This window comes from Alligator sinensis, unplaced genomic scaffold (assembly GCF_000455745.1).
Source record: "Alligator sinensis unplaced genomic scaffold, ASM45574v1 scaffold54_1, whole genome shotgun sequence".
In the NCBI taxonomy this organism is placed as follows: domain Eukaryota; kingdom Metazoa; phylum Chordata; order Crocodylia; family Alligatoridae; genus Alligator; species Alligator sinensis.
The window spans coordinates 2,910,764-2,927,567 of NW_005841962.1; the positions used below are offsets into that span (position 1 = coordinate 2,910,764).

General features: G+C 44.3%; 1 protein-coding gene across 1 annotated transcript in view; it reads right to left on the minus strand.

Moving 5' to 3' along the window:
• The window catches only part of TGM4 (transglutaminase 4), an 18,900-nt gene extending 2,467 nt beyond the window's left edge, over positions 1-16,433 (minus strand). Inside the window, exons 1-12 of the mRNA XM_006020663.1 lie at positions 16,373-16,433; positions 14,438-14,617; positions 13,764-13,870; positions 12,438-12,564; positions 11,851-11,969; positions 9,423-9,530; positions 8,678-8,852; positions 8,414-8,552; positions 7,033-7,136; positions 5,612-5,863; positions 4,268-4,564; positions 1,156-1,325 (exon numbers count right to left, since the gene is read on the minus strand). Of these exons, the coding sequence (XP_006020725.1) occupies positions 1,156-1,325; positions 4,268-4,564; positions 5,612-5,863; positions 7,033-7,136; positions 8,414-8,552; positions 8,678-8,852; positions 9,423-9,530; positions 11,851-11,969; positions 12,438-12,564; positions 13,764-13,870; positions 14,438-14,617; positions 16,373-16,433 (1,839 nt within the window). The remainder of the gene's footprint in view (positions 1-1,155; positions 1,326-4,267; positions 4,565-5,611; positions 5,864-7,032; positions 7,137-8,413; positions 8,553-8,677; positions 8,853-9,422; positions 9,531-11,850; positions 11,970-12,437; positions 12,565-13,763; positions 13,871-14,437; positions 14,618-16,372) is intronic.
• Positions 16,434-16,804: the final 371 nt, after the last annotated feature.

Consider the following 16,804-nt stretch of genomic DNA (forward strand, 5'->3'; position numbering starts at 1 on the left):
CGGACTCAGGAGGCACCGGTCGCCCATGACTCTTTTTTACTAAAAACTCAAAAAGATCACAAAAGATCAGAATGTTTTAACACTTTGGGCGCCTATACACCAGCACAGAGGCTGCTCTGACCCACTGGAATTCCAGTGCATCGAAACAGACTCAATTAACGGAGTCAATTGCCATGCTCCAGCAGCCTCCTGCTTCTCGTGTATCAGCATCCCCATGCTTAAAAATGGCAGTGGGGGGGCACGTGAACTAAAGTTCATCGAACAAGCTTTAGTTCAAGAACCCCCACTACCCTTTTCAAGTGCAGAGACACTGATACAGGAGACACAGTGGCGCTTTACTTGGAGCGGCTTTGAGAGCCACCCTAATTAAAGAGCCACCCTTGGAGCACATGTAAAAGTACCCTATGTGTTCCTATTTGAGATCTCTGGGTTTATCTTGTGAATCATATTTGCACACCCAACAGAGCTGATGCTATCTGTTACACTGTGGCATCCTTGAAAAGATTTCAAGGCACCCTGGTTGAGAATCACCGATTTAGACCTGTAAAACAACAGGCTTGGCTTTCAAAACTGATGAGCAGTTAGAAGCTCCTGATGTAGTTAATGGAAGTAATGTTAAAAATCAGGCCATTTATTAGGTGCCTAAATGTAGATTTAGGAAAGTTATTGTAGGTCCCACTGTCCCCTATTTAGGAAAAATATTTGGCTCCTAAGCCTGGTGTTCATATTTCTGGCTCATCTCTTTACCAATACGGCCATCCTTAGATTTTTTTTCTTGTAACTCCCATTGCCATAGAATCATAGAAAGTTAGGGCTGGAAGGGACCTCAGGAGGTCATCTAGTCCAACCCCTGCCCCAAGCAGGAGCACCCCAACTAGATCATCCCAGTCAAGGCTTTGTCTACTCGGGTCTTAAGGGGGAGATTTCACAGCCTTTCTGGGTAAGCCGTTCCAGTGATTTACTACTCTCCTAGTGAGAAAGTTAGTTAGATCTAACATAAACTTCCCTTGCTGCAACTGGAGACCGTTGCTCCTTGTTCTGTCATCTGCCACCACTGAGAACAGCCCAGCTACATCCCCTTTGTAACCACCCTTCAGGCAGTTGAAGGCCATGGCATCTAAATACTGGTCTTTCCACGCTCGTTTAAGTTCTTACCTCCACCTTTATAGAGGGGTATTGGAATGCAAGCGTTAGCTCATCAGAAACCTTTTCACCCGTTTCCTGAACCTCAGCAATAATATTAACTTTGATGAGAAGTTCATCCTCCACAGATGCCAGTGTCTTTATGTAAGTATCAGCTGCCACATTCAGAGGGATCTCAATCGCTGGCCAAACACAAGAAAAAAATCAAATAAAAGTCACCGTTAACACCGTTTCTTTATTAGAAAGCAACAAAAGAGTGGAGCAGAAAATCAGTTCTGGTGTCTACTCTATATATCATTAACTGCATGTGCTGCATAGTTTTCATGACGGACCAAGAGCCAGGGTTGTTTGCCTTCTGTTCGGACAAAATTCAGGGCTGGCTGAATTTTAGGAGGGTGCGCCTGCAGGGCGCCTGAGGAAAGGGGCTGTAAATCTGTAAAGGGAATCCCATCCAAGCCTGTGTCACAGTGGGGCCTGGAGGGATGCTAACCAAGGACAGAAAGACCCCCAGGGAAGGAAGGTTGGACTGGGCAAGTGAAAACTGTCTCATTTAGCTCTTGACAGTCTACTCCCTCAAAGCAGTCTGACAGATTTAATTATATAAAATGCTTGGCTGCCTTTAAAGCACGCTCCAGAGGCACAGGCTACAAGGTGGTTATTGTCACTGTAGAATTTTCCCTTATTTTTTAACTTAGGTTTCACAATTCATTATCTGAATCATTTTCATGTCCATTCAGTGCCTGGGAAAGGCCTCAGGCTTGGCTGTGCTCGAGACTGAATTCTGGGTAGCCACAAACCTCCTATCCCTCTAGGGCATCTTAACACATGCTCTAGGGGTGGTGATGGTCGGGTGTGGAGATGGTTAATTAGAGTGGCTCCAAGAACAGCTCTAATGAAAGCACCCGCAGCGTCTCGTGTATTCAGCATCCCATGCTTCAAAATGGCAATGGGGGTGCTTTAACTAAAGCTCATTGAACAAGCTTTAGTTAAAGCCCCCCCACTGGCATTTTGAAGCACAGGGATGCTGAATACATGAGATGCAGAGGCTACTGGAGCGTGCTACGGAGCACACTCCAGCAAACGCGATTCATTGATTAGGCATCTCAGTTAATGGAGTCTGCTCCAACGCGCTGTAATTAGTGTGTTAGCGTAGCATCCTCACATGTGTACAGACACCTCTAGTTTTCTTTAAACTTCTTGTCCTCATCTATAAATTCACCCATCCCCAGCATAGGTCCATGGTGTAGTGTCCTGCCACATCCCCTCTGTGCACTGGGACAGTCATTTTAAACTAAAATGAAAATCGTAGAGCTGAGAGTTGAATGAATTTTAGCACAAGTGACTATTAATCAGAAATCATTATTGCAAGTGCATGATTTGCTACAAATTATTTATCATTCATTATTCTCCTGTGCATCCAGTTTCAGTCATCTTGTCAAGGATCAGGCAAACTACCAAGCAATCTCATTGACTACAGGAAACACACAGAGTAACAAACAGCTTTAGGGCCTCTGTGCCACTCCCAAGAACAACCCCTCTGAAATGTAACCCAACTCCAAAGCCCCTGCAGGGCTGCTCTGAGCTGCCTGGGTTGGTATGGGCTGATCAGGAACATCTTTTGGTGCCCTGGGCAGGAGAGAAGCTGAGCTGCTGGTGCCATGGCACAGGTTCCCCCTTTAAAACAACACTCACTTTGGGTGCCCTCTCTGACTCAACACTTGGCACATTCCTAATCATGCTACTGGAGCAAGATGCTGGTAGGTGTTTGTCAATGGTAGCCCAGGATACAGCATAGAGGTAGTATGGGCATACCCTTTGTGAACAGTCTGTCAGGGCCAACAGGCTGAAATGGGTCTGTATAAATCAGCAGTGTTCAACCTTTTTATCTGGTGGACCCAATCGGCAATGCCCAGTCTGTCTGTGGGTCAGATGTAGCCAGTGTTCCCAATCTGGAACCCAGGTGGGCACAGAGGGCACCATCTGGAGTGGGGTGGGGGGCAGGCTAGCCCCAATATAGTCCCAGAGGGGAAGAAGCTTGATCTGACCCGTGGAGAGGGAAGGGGGCATGGCCTGGCCTTGTGGGGGAAGAGGACATGGCCAGGCCCAAATCCAGCCCTTCAGGGAGGGAAGGGGGCACGGCCCGACAGAAGCAGGGGGGTGTGGTTCAGTCCCATGGGTCACAGACTGGCCCAGTCCACCATGTGGGGCTTGGGAAGTTGGCAGGGAGGAGTGTGGCCATATTAATGGCTGCTGCTCCTCCGCTGCCAAATTTCCCAACCTGCGGGCCAGATGCTATGGCCCCATGGGCCACATGTCGCCTGTGGGCCAGAGGTTGAGCCCCCCTGGCATAAACTATTCACCAAATGTTTATCAACAAAACAGAAACAGGAACTAAGAAATGGGAAAGTAGGGGGAGGGAGGATTAAATTCACAACCATTACAGCTCACTGCCAAAATCTGGACAGCGTGAACTTTGGTCCTATTAACACTCACTCAGGCAATTTATTTCATGCAGACAACTCAAAAGCCATCAGACTAAAGACCCTGCTACATGTTCAAATGAAAACTGGATAAAAACCAGCAACAGAGTTGTTACACATCTTCAGGCACTTGCTTTATAGCTGGCTGGCTCTTTTTCTAGCTGGAGAATCATTTTTTATTGTGATAACTACTTAGCATGTGTGGCCAGTCTCAATTTATTATGCAATCTACCGGTTAATTGTGTGACAACTACTGTGCACTTCTGGCCGGTCTTAGTTTGAACAATTTATTGTGTGATTAACTAGTTAATTGCATAATATATGTAATGTGTAGCCAGGACTGAAGAACACTTATATCTAGTCTGCAAGTTCAGTCATTTTGTTCTGTGTGTGTATGCAGAGTGCCGGACTCAAATTGGAACCGGGTCCATGACTGTGCCCCTGAATGTGACTGCCATTCAAAGGAGTAGTAATGAGCAGAAGTTTCCTCTGCACAATTCTCTCTTCTGTGTGCTGGACAGAACCAAAAACATCCTCAGACCCCCAGAGTCCATACACCCACTGAGTCAGTACACAAAGTGAGGTCACGCTGCAATATCTCCAGAAACGGCCCATGGCTTGTGATTAAAAACATATGGACCTACCAGGTTTGCCTTCAGTCTGGACAGTCTGCTTGATAAATCCAAGATTGGCCTCTACTTTCCCAGTATAGGACTGCAGCTGGCAAGAGGCAGTGAGACTGGCTGTCCATGATTCAGCTGAAGTGCTGTTTACAATGATTTTCAAATCAATGGGGTTGCCCGGCCACAAAGATTTTTCACCATCTGTCTTCAGCTGGATCCCAGCTGTGAGTGGAGAAGAGGAGAGCCTAGCATCTACCATATCTGAACATCTGAGAAAGGAGCAAGCTTTTTCCATGGTTTTCCTTTCCTCTGATGACCCTGAATAACACAAAAAGAAAAAGCAAAGCTGAAGTCATAATAAATTGTGGATTATAGACTCTGCGGCCAGATCCAACTTCTCATTGTTTATCCTGCTGCTAAAATACAGATGGCACAACAGACCATGTTTCCTAGCAGGGATCACTCCATGTTCAATCTCAGAAGAGATACATGGCTATTTTAGTTTAAACAGTACCTGGGCCAAATTTTCAGAAGTAATTCATGATTTTTTGGGTTGCCAACCTGAGACACTTGAAAGCCTGATTTTAGAAGGTGGATTCTAAGCATTTGCTGGAAAATGTGCATCTTAAATTGGGTACTCAATAAAACACTAGTCTTTTTTGAAAATGTAAGCCACCACATTTAAACAATTTATGCATGAGAGAGGATGACCGCGTATCAGATCAATATATGCGATGACTGAAAAGTACAATAATGTGTTCAACTTAGTACGACATACACAAATTGAAGCTTGGAGAAGGTTCAAATATTTTTGGCTTTTGTCCGCAAGGACCTAGGTCTACAAGAGCAAATAAAGTTTTGTGAGACGAGAGATCAAATTGCAAAGTCTACACAAAACCGCTTTCCCCAAAGCTCTTTAGTTTTCCCAGTCCTGCCAATTCTCATGTGAGAGATTCCTATTGCCTATTGCAGTGAGTTTCTGGAAGTGTGGAAGGAGGAGCCTGCTTCTTGAAATAGGATATAATTTGTAGAAAGAAGAAGAAAGAGATGGAAGGAAATGGAGCAAGTTTGGATGAAGCAGAGTTTCTGAATCAGTAACTGGATCTGCTGCCTTGCATGCTGGCTACAGACAGTAGGTGTCACTACAGACATAATATTCATGTCTGGATTTTCCTAATTTCCTCACTACTTCTTCAGGTACTTTGCAAGACTTCAATACTGCATTCTTTAAATGCAGCCCATTGTTTTTCCACATTGATAAAGCATGTGGCTACTTTGGCTACCACAGAGTATCACGGGACTTCTGGCCTCATCGAATGCCTTACTCTACTATAGGATGTTAGAAAGATCTCAATTGCTGGTCACCTTCCAAGAACTTGTATTGAGCTGTGATGTCTTCCCGCATGTTTTTTCCAATGGCTTTGGTGCTGATGTTCTTCCCAATGGCTTTGGTCTCCTCGCGGAGCTTGATGTATTTGTCTTTGCCGGCTACATTCTTCACAAGCCAGTAAACCTTATCAGCATTCACTTCAGCAAATATAAACTTGGAGTCATAGGGCAAATAGACTTCTCCGCTTCTGATAGCTTTCAGTGGAGAAGGGCCACACTGGAAAATACCTAAAGGATATGAACATTACCTGTTTTTCACATGTATGAACTAAGCCTCCAGCATCATCCCCCTACTACATGCCCACAGTAGCACTGTCCTTCCTTATCCGTGCCTCCCAGCCTTGGTAACTGAATCTTGGCAATACATTTTCTCTATGATGGTCCTCCTTCTTTAAGGAGCACATTTCTGATGTGACAATATATACTTTGAACCAAAAGCACATATTTCAAAGGCCTGGCAAGAGCTTTTGTAAATTTTACTTAGAAGGGAATGGTCTTGCGTGCCTATACAAGTGCTCCAACACACGCTGATTACAACGCATAGGAGCAGACTTGAAGCAAGTCTGATGAAGACTTGCTTCATCAAGTCTGCTGCAGCATTCTCATCACAACGCTCCAGCACGCTGCAGTCGCATGTCTTCAGCGTCCCATGTTTCAAAATGGTGGTGGGGGCACTTTAACTGAAGCTCATCAAACATGCTTTAGTTAAAGTGCCCCAGTGACCGTTTTGAAATGTGGGATGCTAAATACATGAGAAACTGCAGTGTTTTAACTACGGTGGCTACCGAGAGCTACCCTAACTAAAATGCTCCCCCCTCCACCCCTAGTCCCAGAGCACACGTATAAGGGCAAGTGGATTCAGGGTACTTAGCTTCAAGGGCAAGTGGATTTAGGCTGCCTGAGTCAATTCCTGGCTCTGTCATTCACTCGCTGCCTGATTCTGATCAAGTCACTTCACCCAGTGTGTCCAACACAGGTAACACTGAAAATAATTTCAGTCACAGGCATATAGCCCCCAGCTGAGGTCACTCCTTCTCAGGGAAAAGGCACTGTATACATGGGAAACCCTGGGAGCTGTGCTCCCTCCTCCCACATTGTTTCTCTGGGGCCCAGGCAGAAACCTTGCAGGTCATGGCGCATTGGGACTTTTGAACTGGTCTTTGTAGATCTGCCTCCTGCCTACTGTGTGTTCCTCCCCACAAAGGAAAGCAGTATAACTGTGGTCTGATCAACCGCCAGAGCATTTGTTCTGTTGTTTGCAAAGATTCAATACGGAGAAGTTTTCCTACTGTCATGCAGCCTCTGTCTGCTTTCCTCGCGTCTAACAAACCTTACCATAGTGTCAATGTGGAACATTCCCCCCAGGATCAAGCAGCGGCTTTTTATGTCAATCCTACCTTGACTTATCTCTTGTGGAGTGGCATCGATTGCCTGCCAGCCATCAAAGCCCTCCGGCAGGTCTGACCTTTTCATCCACACATCATTCCACACGTGGAAATTCCTAGGTGCATTTAGATTGCAAAGTCAAAAAAATACATATTTACTTCCTGTAATGTACCATGCAAGTTCAACCTGCAGGACTTCAAATGTGGAGTGGAAAGTCTGACCACCTCTTGACAGGAAGATTCAGGGTCAGTTTTGAGCACTGACACTCATGCTCTTTTTTACAGCAGAGTTTTCTTTTGAAGAAAGTAAAAAACTCTTATTTAAATGACAGGGTACAATTAATACTGAGCTAAAGAGGGTGAACATTTGTGGGACTGTTTCATCTTTCTGTCATCCAGGGCCAGACTACAATACCTTACATACTTTGAAGGTTTGGTATACTTTAATCAGTAGTACCACTGATACCAGTTAGACTATGTGCAGGGTGATGTGAATATAGGGGTAGGGTCACAGTCTGGCCCTCTAACTGGGGAGAGGAAAGATAGATATGCAATTATGTAGCTGATGAGACAAGCATTGAACCCCGCATTCAAAGCCCATTGGCCTGCATCTCTATTGATTTAAACGGCTGTGGGTTCCTAAAGATGACTTCCTCAGTCTCTACAAATCAGTGAGGCTTGTGTGTGTATGGTAGTTTTGTCTGGACTACGTGATCATTGTTAAAAATGTTTCCTTTTACTGTTAAAAATATATGGCCTGATCAAATGCAAAGAGATTTTTTCCATTGACTTCCATGGACATTGGGTTAGGTCCTTTCTGCTCACAAGCAAAGTAGCATTTTCAAAGGCTGATAATGTAGCCAAATCAACCCCAGATTTCATCAAGTCACTCAAACACATTTATCTGGCACAAGGGCTCTTTTTCCTACTAAATATCAAATATCTAGCACCAACCACATGTGCACTAGAACCAAACAATGATTTTTTTTTATAATGAAAAAGGACTGTTTTTTCCCCTCCTTATGCACAGAAATGGATGAATTGTGTTTCCTTGTACTTTCCAGGACAATTCAACTTCAGGGAAAAAGAAAGAGATGGGAAATCTCAGCTTGGCAGGAAAAAAAACTGTGTAGCTCCAAAGGGAAACTTATAATGGAAATGCAGATCTGTTAGTGTTTCTGCCATAGTACAAACCCTGTCTATTCATCTCAGAAAATTCCCCTAGAGGGCACAATTAACTGGGGGATGCTTGCCCAGAACATTCCCACTTTCTCTTATTTTTCAACAACAAACTCGAAATAACAGAGACGCTTTAAAGCAAAAACCTGCCAGTGCTCTGAAACACTGGAAGCATTCAAGAGAACAGGAATTACTTAGCAACATTTAGACCTACCAGACAGAGTCTGTGGTCAGCTTGTCCACTTTTTCTCCACATTCATTCAGGAAGATGTCAACTTTCAGATTTTCCTGAGTATCGTGAGCTGAAGCAAAGTTACTCACACTTCTGGCAGGGATTCCCAGGCAGCGCATGACTGAAAGGCAGAGCAAACATTACCAGAAAGGACTGCTCAGAAGTTGCTCTACACCTGCTGTACTATGGTGAGGAACATCTACCCAATGCTAGAGTATCAGGCAAGAGAGACAAGACATGCCTTACCTGTAGTCAGAACTCCAGAGAAGACCCAACACTGGCCAAAACAGATGGGCTTTTTAGTTTTGTAATATTTCTGTAAAATTGTGGCACTTCCTGTCCAGGCCAATGGAGAGGTCCCACTACCATAATTTCCTGACCAGTTTCCAAACAGGACTCCTGCATCATCATTGGAATTAACCTGAAACATAAATGCACATACAGAAAACAAAGTCCACAAGTGATCCACAAGTGATCTGAGGAGGTTCCTCCTTCATCTGCACTTGCTCTATAAAACTGCCATAGCCACTCTTCATGTCTATGGCAGTTAGCAAGAATGTCTTACTATCACTAACTGGCTTCTCTCAGCCAAAAAAATCCAGGCTCAGAAAATCAGAGAGATGGTGTTATCACTGCCCAGGACAGCATTGGTTCTATTGTTATGAAAGGAATCATGTCATGGAAAATGGCTGCTTTGCTAATCCTTCACACCTATCAAAGGCCCCACTCCTCAGCCAACAGTTTCAGGACAGTAGCCATGAGTAAGAGAGAACTAGCCACCTGATGCTGGATGTTACATCCAGCTGCCTTTTCCCTTGCTGCAGCTTTCTCAGACCCTCCTTTATGCACTGACAAGCAGGAGGAGGTATGGAATGGTGTTCTAAATGCTAGAGACCAAAAAAAAGTGGGAAGATGGGACAATCTATTTTGTAGGTTAAGCTTTAAAAAAAAAAAGAGTCAATGGCAAACCTCTTTTGACAAAGAACCATACCAAAGCAGACATGGTCCTGGACACAGTCACGGGATCCTTTCTGAAGTTTTGCTTGAGTCCACTTTTGTCTAGGAGATACATACAGGAGTCCAAGACATCTTCCTCGAACTGTTTTGGAGAGAAACAAGGACTCTTATCTTACTACTCTGAATCACAAATTGCCTCAAATTGATCAACTGATTTCAGTTTAATTTCTGAACAAAACTATATGATAGGCATTAAATTAACCTCTAAACCTTCTTTAGGATATCAAATGATGGTAATGCTCACGAAAGGCCTAGAGACCAAAATCTTTTGGTCATTAGTAGAACAGGACAAGTTTCCTAATGCTGCCTCTCCTCTACCTTAAGCCTCAAGTAGGAAGGTCATCTATGAGGGAAAGGTACAGATCTGTCACCATGTGTAGATAGATAGGACATATTCTAGAAATCCACAGTCAAATAAGTAGCCCTTGGTCACATGCACAATTGGAGAGAGGTCAATGGGACTACCGGCATGAGTAAGAAAAGCCTGGATGAGTAAGTGGAGCATGAACAAATCTTTGTTGCAACATCTCTGTATGTATTTGGCATGATAGAAGGTGTTGTATAAAGCAGATGCTGAAGAAAAAGAGAAGACAAGCACAGTTTGTTCCAGCCTACTAAACAAGTATCTATAAAACTTCTGAGAATCTAATTCACATAGAAATTAAATGAAAGGCTAATATAACTTGACACAACCACAAATAAGTGATTCAGCTTTGACTGAAATTTTCCCTGTTTATTAACAGAATAAGTTCCAGGATATGGACAGCTCTTTGAACAATGCTATAGCTATCGGTCACACTTAACATAGAAAACTTTGATATGGCATTTAGATCAGGCTTTGCTATACTGCATTTGTGAAATTGCAGCATTTGTGAAAAAGCACCAACAGCAAGAGATATCTGCCTGTATACTGTTCTTACTCTGCAGGTGCATCTATTAATGTGAATGAATAAACTCTGGTGCAGTTTGCGCCAGAGTTTATTGCTCCTAGGCACTGCATTTACATGTACACTCAGGACCTTAGCATGCTGAGCTGGAGCAGAGCAGCCCTGGCTGGCAGGGGACCCTGGGGTCAGCCTGCCAGCCCGGGGCTGTTCCAACTTGGCTCAACATGCTGCGGGCACGAGGGTGCTCTAGTACAGGGCTAGCTGGCAGGCAGTCCCTGCACTGAAGCACCCTCATGCCCCAGCCATTCCTGTCTCTGTCTACATGTGTATTGTGCCAGACTAAAGAATGCTGCCACAGGATAGTACTTGTATTTACAAGAAATAACCTATGGCAGCCTTTATTCGTTTTTTGCCCTAATAGGTCTGCACGTATAGACTGAGAAACTTCACTGAAAAGCTCATTCGTCAGCTCCACAGTACATGTTTCATGTGGATGTGCCCAGTGTGTGTGTAATTGCCCTCTACTGGATTAAATTAAACCTGCCCCATTATCTATTACTATGCTGTTTTAATTTCTGGAGTGAGTGTAGAGGTCAAGATACCAGACAGAGCACTAGGGATCAAAGCTCTCTCTCTCTACCCATAATACACACACGATTTCCCACATTACTTTCCTAATGGTACCTCTCAGCTGTCCTAGGAGGATAAAATTTCTGGGAGAGAAGGCTGAACAGACATCTTTGTCTGCTCAGTCTAGTTAATTGGTGGATCTGGTTAATTAGTGAATTTGACACAGATGAGATCCTCAAACATTTGAGGCCTACTTCTCCTTTTTCTTATACTGATATAATGGGCTGAAGGATCAGGCATGTTATTTCTTAATGTTCCATGGACTTCACCACATTAGTAACGAACACTTTTTAAGACTGTCTGTCTGTCTTAGAATCTTATATTTCTATCCATCATAGCGGTATCGTAACAGCTTTGTATGTGAAATGGATGCAATAATGGGATCTCTAGTGGATAACATGGAGTTTTGGAAAAAGGCTTTTGCTTTTGATTTGTTAGGTTTCTTTAATTACCTTTATTAAAAAAAGATTATGAGGCAGAGGGCTAGTAAGTGGTGGAAGATGTGTTATGAGTGTCATTCTCATGGTAGAATGGCCCTTTTCGGAGAGACCTTCCTAAAGGTTCTGGATTTACCTAGGGTCCTGTAAAGATTGTCTCTAGTTCTCAAATGCTTCATTTTGGGGGCTGTGATCTGATGATAAACCTACCACAGAACTCCATTCTCATGCCCTGACTGAAAAAGGCACTTAAGCATATGTATTATATTAAGTGTGTGAGTATGCCTCATTGAAATCAATAGGACTAATCACACGGTTTGAATTATGCATGTGCTTAAGTAGCTTCCTGAACATAATGATGGGTCTAACTTATTGGAATAGCACCACAACACCTGCTTACATCAAGTGGAGGAGCTTGTATTAATACAGAAACAATCCTTATTTTTACCTGCCCAAAGTTCCAGGGTTTCTCAAATATTTTTTCTGATGATCCAACATAGAGGTAGCCTGTGTCATTGAGAACATACTCCAGCCTTTCAGCATCGCTAGGCATGAAAACGGCATCAGCTGAAACAAACACACAGACATATTACTTGATTTTCACTCACACGGTCAAAAACTTTTCAAAGGTCAACCAACTGTTCCAAAATAATGACAGAACAATGTTCAGATATAAGTCCTGACTGACCTTTCCTTTCTTTCTGCCTTGAAAATGAAATACCTATTCACAATGAACTCTGTCATTGTTTTATTCCCATTGGTGAGCGTGTGCTCATAAAAGCAGTCACACTGACTTAAAAGGGCTAGCACTGTGAGTACTACATGCCAGTGAATAAGGAATCCCAACGTTCTTCCTAAATATTACTGGCTTAAGATTTCTGTGGGGAAGGCTTGCAGATTTGGGTCTCAGTGTTTAAAGGAGAAAGATACCAACATATTGAGAATAAATAAGGAAAATGTAAGGAAAGTACCTCCCCCAAACAGACTTACCTAGCAGTAATTCTAATCCCATTAGCAATAAGTCATTTGCTTTACCTTTACACCAAGGGTTGAACAACAAGTAGACAGTGTTTCCAGGTTTATAAACATCAGCTCCAGTTTTCACACACAAAAGGTATTTTCCAATAGCTGCATCTGCTGGACTGGCCACAGTAACCAGGCACTAGGTAAATCACAAGACAGATGATTATATATCATATTGTCCCTCTTAAGTGTGAATGAATGTGAAGCTGAGATTTTTTTATTATTATTAATATATTTCATGTTCCAGGTCAAATCAGTTCCAAATCGTGTCGACTAAGTAGAACTCAATCATTCCAAAAACCCATATTGGTTGAGCAGGCAGACCTCAATCATTCTAAACACCATGTATGGCGCTGCAACCAGCGAGCATCCTTCATCCCAGGCTCTCACCCTGGGACTTCAGATACTTCCCAATCCATTGGCAGGCATCCTACATGCTGGCCCATGCCCAGAGGTCTTGAGATTTGGATGCCCCAGCCAGACACTTGATCTGAACCAAAAGGCCAAGAAGCAATTTTACAGTGAGCAATTAATCTTGTTAAGTCTGTGGCATGTGCTGCAGGGAGAAAGGGAGGGCATGGGGGATGAGTCAACTTTTATACATATAGCAAGACAGCAGTAAATGAAATGGGACTCCATTGCTCATTTAAAGCTGTTGAGCAGAGGGGAAAATGGTGGCAGAAGCCAGTTCAGAGCTCCAAGTACTCCTCCCATCATTGGCGATGCATAGGTGGTGCATGCGGGTGCATGTGCACCCCCTGAGCATGGCGGTGCACCCCCTGCAAAAAGGCACCACTGACACTGCTGGCGGCGCCCCCCACCCCAGTCACTGACAGTGGCATCTGTGGGCAGTCCGCGATCACCACTGGCCGCTGCTGATGCTGCCGGTTGGGTCTGCGGGTGGTTGCCAGTCCCCCCTCCCCCCCACCAACAGCACTGCGGCTGCCTGCAGGAGCTTTCCGCTTGCTGCCACCATGCTCCTGCCGCCAACAGCACCACTGCCGCTGCCTGCAGGAGTTTGCCGTGCCCAAACAGCCTCTGGGGGCATGCGGCATTCATGCCTTCCACCCCACACCCCTGATCAACTCTTCCCAAGTTAGTGACTCTTTTCCAGGCACGGAGGGGGCCTGAGCACAGCTTGAAGTCTGTTGACCCAGCTCCTCTCTCCACCCATCTGTACCAGAAGGGAGCCTACATGGACTGGCAGAAAGCTTTCTTTCTTTTCTCAAGGATAAGAAGCTTCTTGCAGCCCCTTCAGACCTTGGTGGGCCCAGAGCATCCACTGGAAAACTGAAGCAACATTTGCCAATTCAGTTAACAAGGGATAAGATAATCTACCTCCTTTCCATTGGTGTTAGCAATCTTGGCAGACCAGCACTGAGAGTCTTGTTGAGACCTCAAGGTCATTGCCACCAGGGTTCCACTGGATTTCATTGGTTTATCACCTGAAAGTATAGCAAGAACAAAATACATACAAGGGGTATCAGCATGTGTGGAGACTGTAGTGTCTAATGGTTAAAGTGGTGTCTGTGAGTCAGGACTATTCAGTTTTACTTCTAGTCCTCATGCTTTGACGTATCCTCTAATTATGAACTACTGAGAAAAACTGAGTCTCTACCGCAGGGGCAGCACTAGTCTCTTCCCACTGCGGAGCTGGGCTGGGGTTGGGAGCACTGTGCCTCTTTGGGCTGCGGGCAGGAGTGGGGTAGGCTTAGCTGCGTGGCATGGGCAGGTGGCAGTGGCAGTGCTGGGATGGGTGGCTACAGGGGGGCTAAGGTGAATTTTGGGGTGGCTATAGCCTCCCAAGCCCACCTCTAGCACTGCCCCTGCTCCACCATAATGATGTATTTTAAAAGCTGGCTAGATACACTATTGCCTTCCTTCATCCTCACCTGAAGCATCTGACAATTGCTGGCAAGGAGACAAGACACCATGCCAGCCTGCTCGGGTTAATCTGTCCTACTTGGCAAGTCCCATATTGCTAAACATACCATTAGGAATTATGATCTTACCAAAACTGAACTGCAGCCCCACTTTGTCATTGTCTTTCAGCTCTCTGTCAAACATCAGTTTCAGCTGAAACTCCTGTCCACGTCTTACAATCAGACTTTTATTGTCGTATGCATCAGTGTGGTGAAGACGGGCATTTTGCCATTTGAGTAAATCAACTCCAAGGGTCTGGAGTTGGTTCTCTGAAAACAATGTGCAGCAGAGAGAAAGAGAAAAAGGGTTGGTGTTCAAACATTTCTAAAAGGAAAATTCCAGCCAGTTCTACTCTGTACAGTGTTAAATAACAAAAGCAAATAAGTGTCGCTTCTGGGAAAGACCTCTCCAACCATCTGTGTGTCTAGTGATTCAGTGCAAACAAACTTCAACATTAAGAACAACAAGAACTCTTTAGGATCTCAAATTGGGTTTTTCCCTGGACACTGCTGAAACTGCTCAAGATCTAAGGCAAAACAGACTAGAAATAACATCGAAACATAAATCTGTCATTGCCCATTGCCAATTGTGAACAAAAGAAACAAAGTGAACAAGCAATATCAACAGAGACAAATACACCAGAGGCATAGACTCTCTTCAGTTTTGTTAATATAGGAATTCGCTGATAAGAGAGTATAACAACACTACAGTCATAAAGGGCCCAGTTCATCTCTGCACCCAACAGGAGAAACAAAGGTAACTTTATGCCACAATGGGCGCATCTACACGTTCCCCTATGACGACATTGTTACTGCGTCATGCTTTAGTACTTTCTTTGGGCGCATACTGCACTGTATGCCGGGCGCATGGTTATTTTTAGCCGCTACTTTGCCGTAGTGGGCCACTACAATGAGGGAGCGCACCACTACGATAAAGTAGCTGCTGGTCACGTGTAGATGCATGTGGTCGCTACGTCACCATAACGCATCATTACAGCGACATGATGTCATGTGTAGACATGCCCTTTGAGTCTGTGTAATGCAGATGTGTTTTGACCAGCACAGAAGCCCTTCAGCCATTCCATTATCCTATTAGGAATATTCCTTATGTCTCTTGAGTAGGAAGCTGCTGATCCCAACACTGTGCTACCCAGGGGCAACCTCTATTTCACAGAAATTCCTCAGGGCAGTGTCAGTGTAAAGGGACTGCAATACCAGGATGAACTGCACCCAAATAACATAACTGGCATCTAAGCAGCAAACATGCTGCATCAGGAGAACCAAAGGCATTCACTTCCAGAAACACCACATGGATTAAGCTTGTGCTGCTCCTTTAGCTCTGCTTGGAGAGGTCATGATTTTTGGACCTGAAGATGGACCCAGGTATTCATGTTCTAAGGTGATATTTTGGGTGGTTAGGCAGACAGATTCACTCCTGATGTCAGATGTGTGCAGGTTAGTTGGCAATTGTGATGTTTGTGCCTATTGATTCATTACAGGAGATAATACAGTTTTGAAGCCTGGTTTTGATTCCATGCTATATTTACGTTTGTCTTACTCAGAACAGCAAGACATTTAAGACCCAACAAAACTCAACGGCTGAAAGATAAAGCCAGTTAAATTTAAATTAGAAGCAAAGCATGAATTCCTAGCAGTAAGAGTGAACAGACACAATGGGTTTTGATAATGTAAGGGCCAGAGACAGAGGTTGGAAGCCAGTCTGAGATTGTGGAATGAATTCCCATAGGAACTAAGGACTGTCACTAATCTGTACTCCAAATAGAAGGTGCATTACTTTCACCTTGCATTGTGTAATGTAAACATAGAGCAACATGGAAATACATATGAAAAATAAATTCCCATAGCAAACACTGCATGCCATGCACTTTTTCCCAGAGAGAAGATGAGGGAAAACAGCATGTAGTAGCTGGTAGTCAGATTGCTTACTGCACTATTGTAAGGTGCTCAGGCACTGTTGTGATGAACTCAATACGGGGATCTACACAGAATAGAATGGAATATTACCCTGGCTTTCCAAAATACTCAGTTCCTTGTTTTCTGTGATGTGCTTCCTTTTCTCCTCCATTACACAAAAGCAGTGATTAATGGTTCAGGATTTTTATTCTTTGTTCTTTTGTTCTTTAAAAAAAAATCCCGTGTAAACAGAAACAGGGATAATGTCACTGGGCACGTCTACATGTGCAGTTACTTCAAAGTAATACACTCCGGTGCATATCATGCCAGAGTTTATTGTTCCCAAGTGCACAATTTGAACATGTGCCTAGGACTGCAGCATGTAGAGCTGGGTTGCTGCAGCCTCAGCTGGCAGCCATAGCTGCCAGCCCAGGGCCGCTTCAACCTGGCTCAATGTGCTGCGGAGGGGCTGACAATGTTGGGGCCCAAGGGGCCTAGCCCCCTTGGGGAAGAGGGCTGTCATCTGAAATGCATAAAACATCA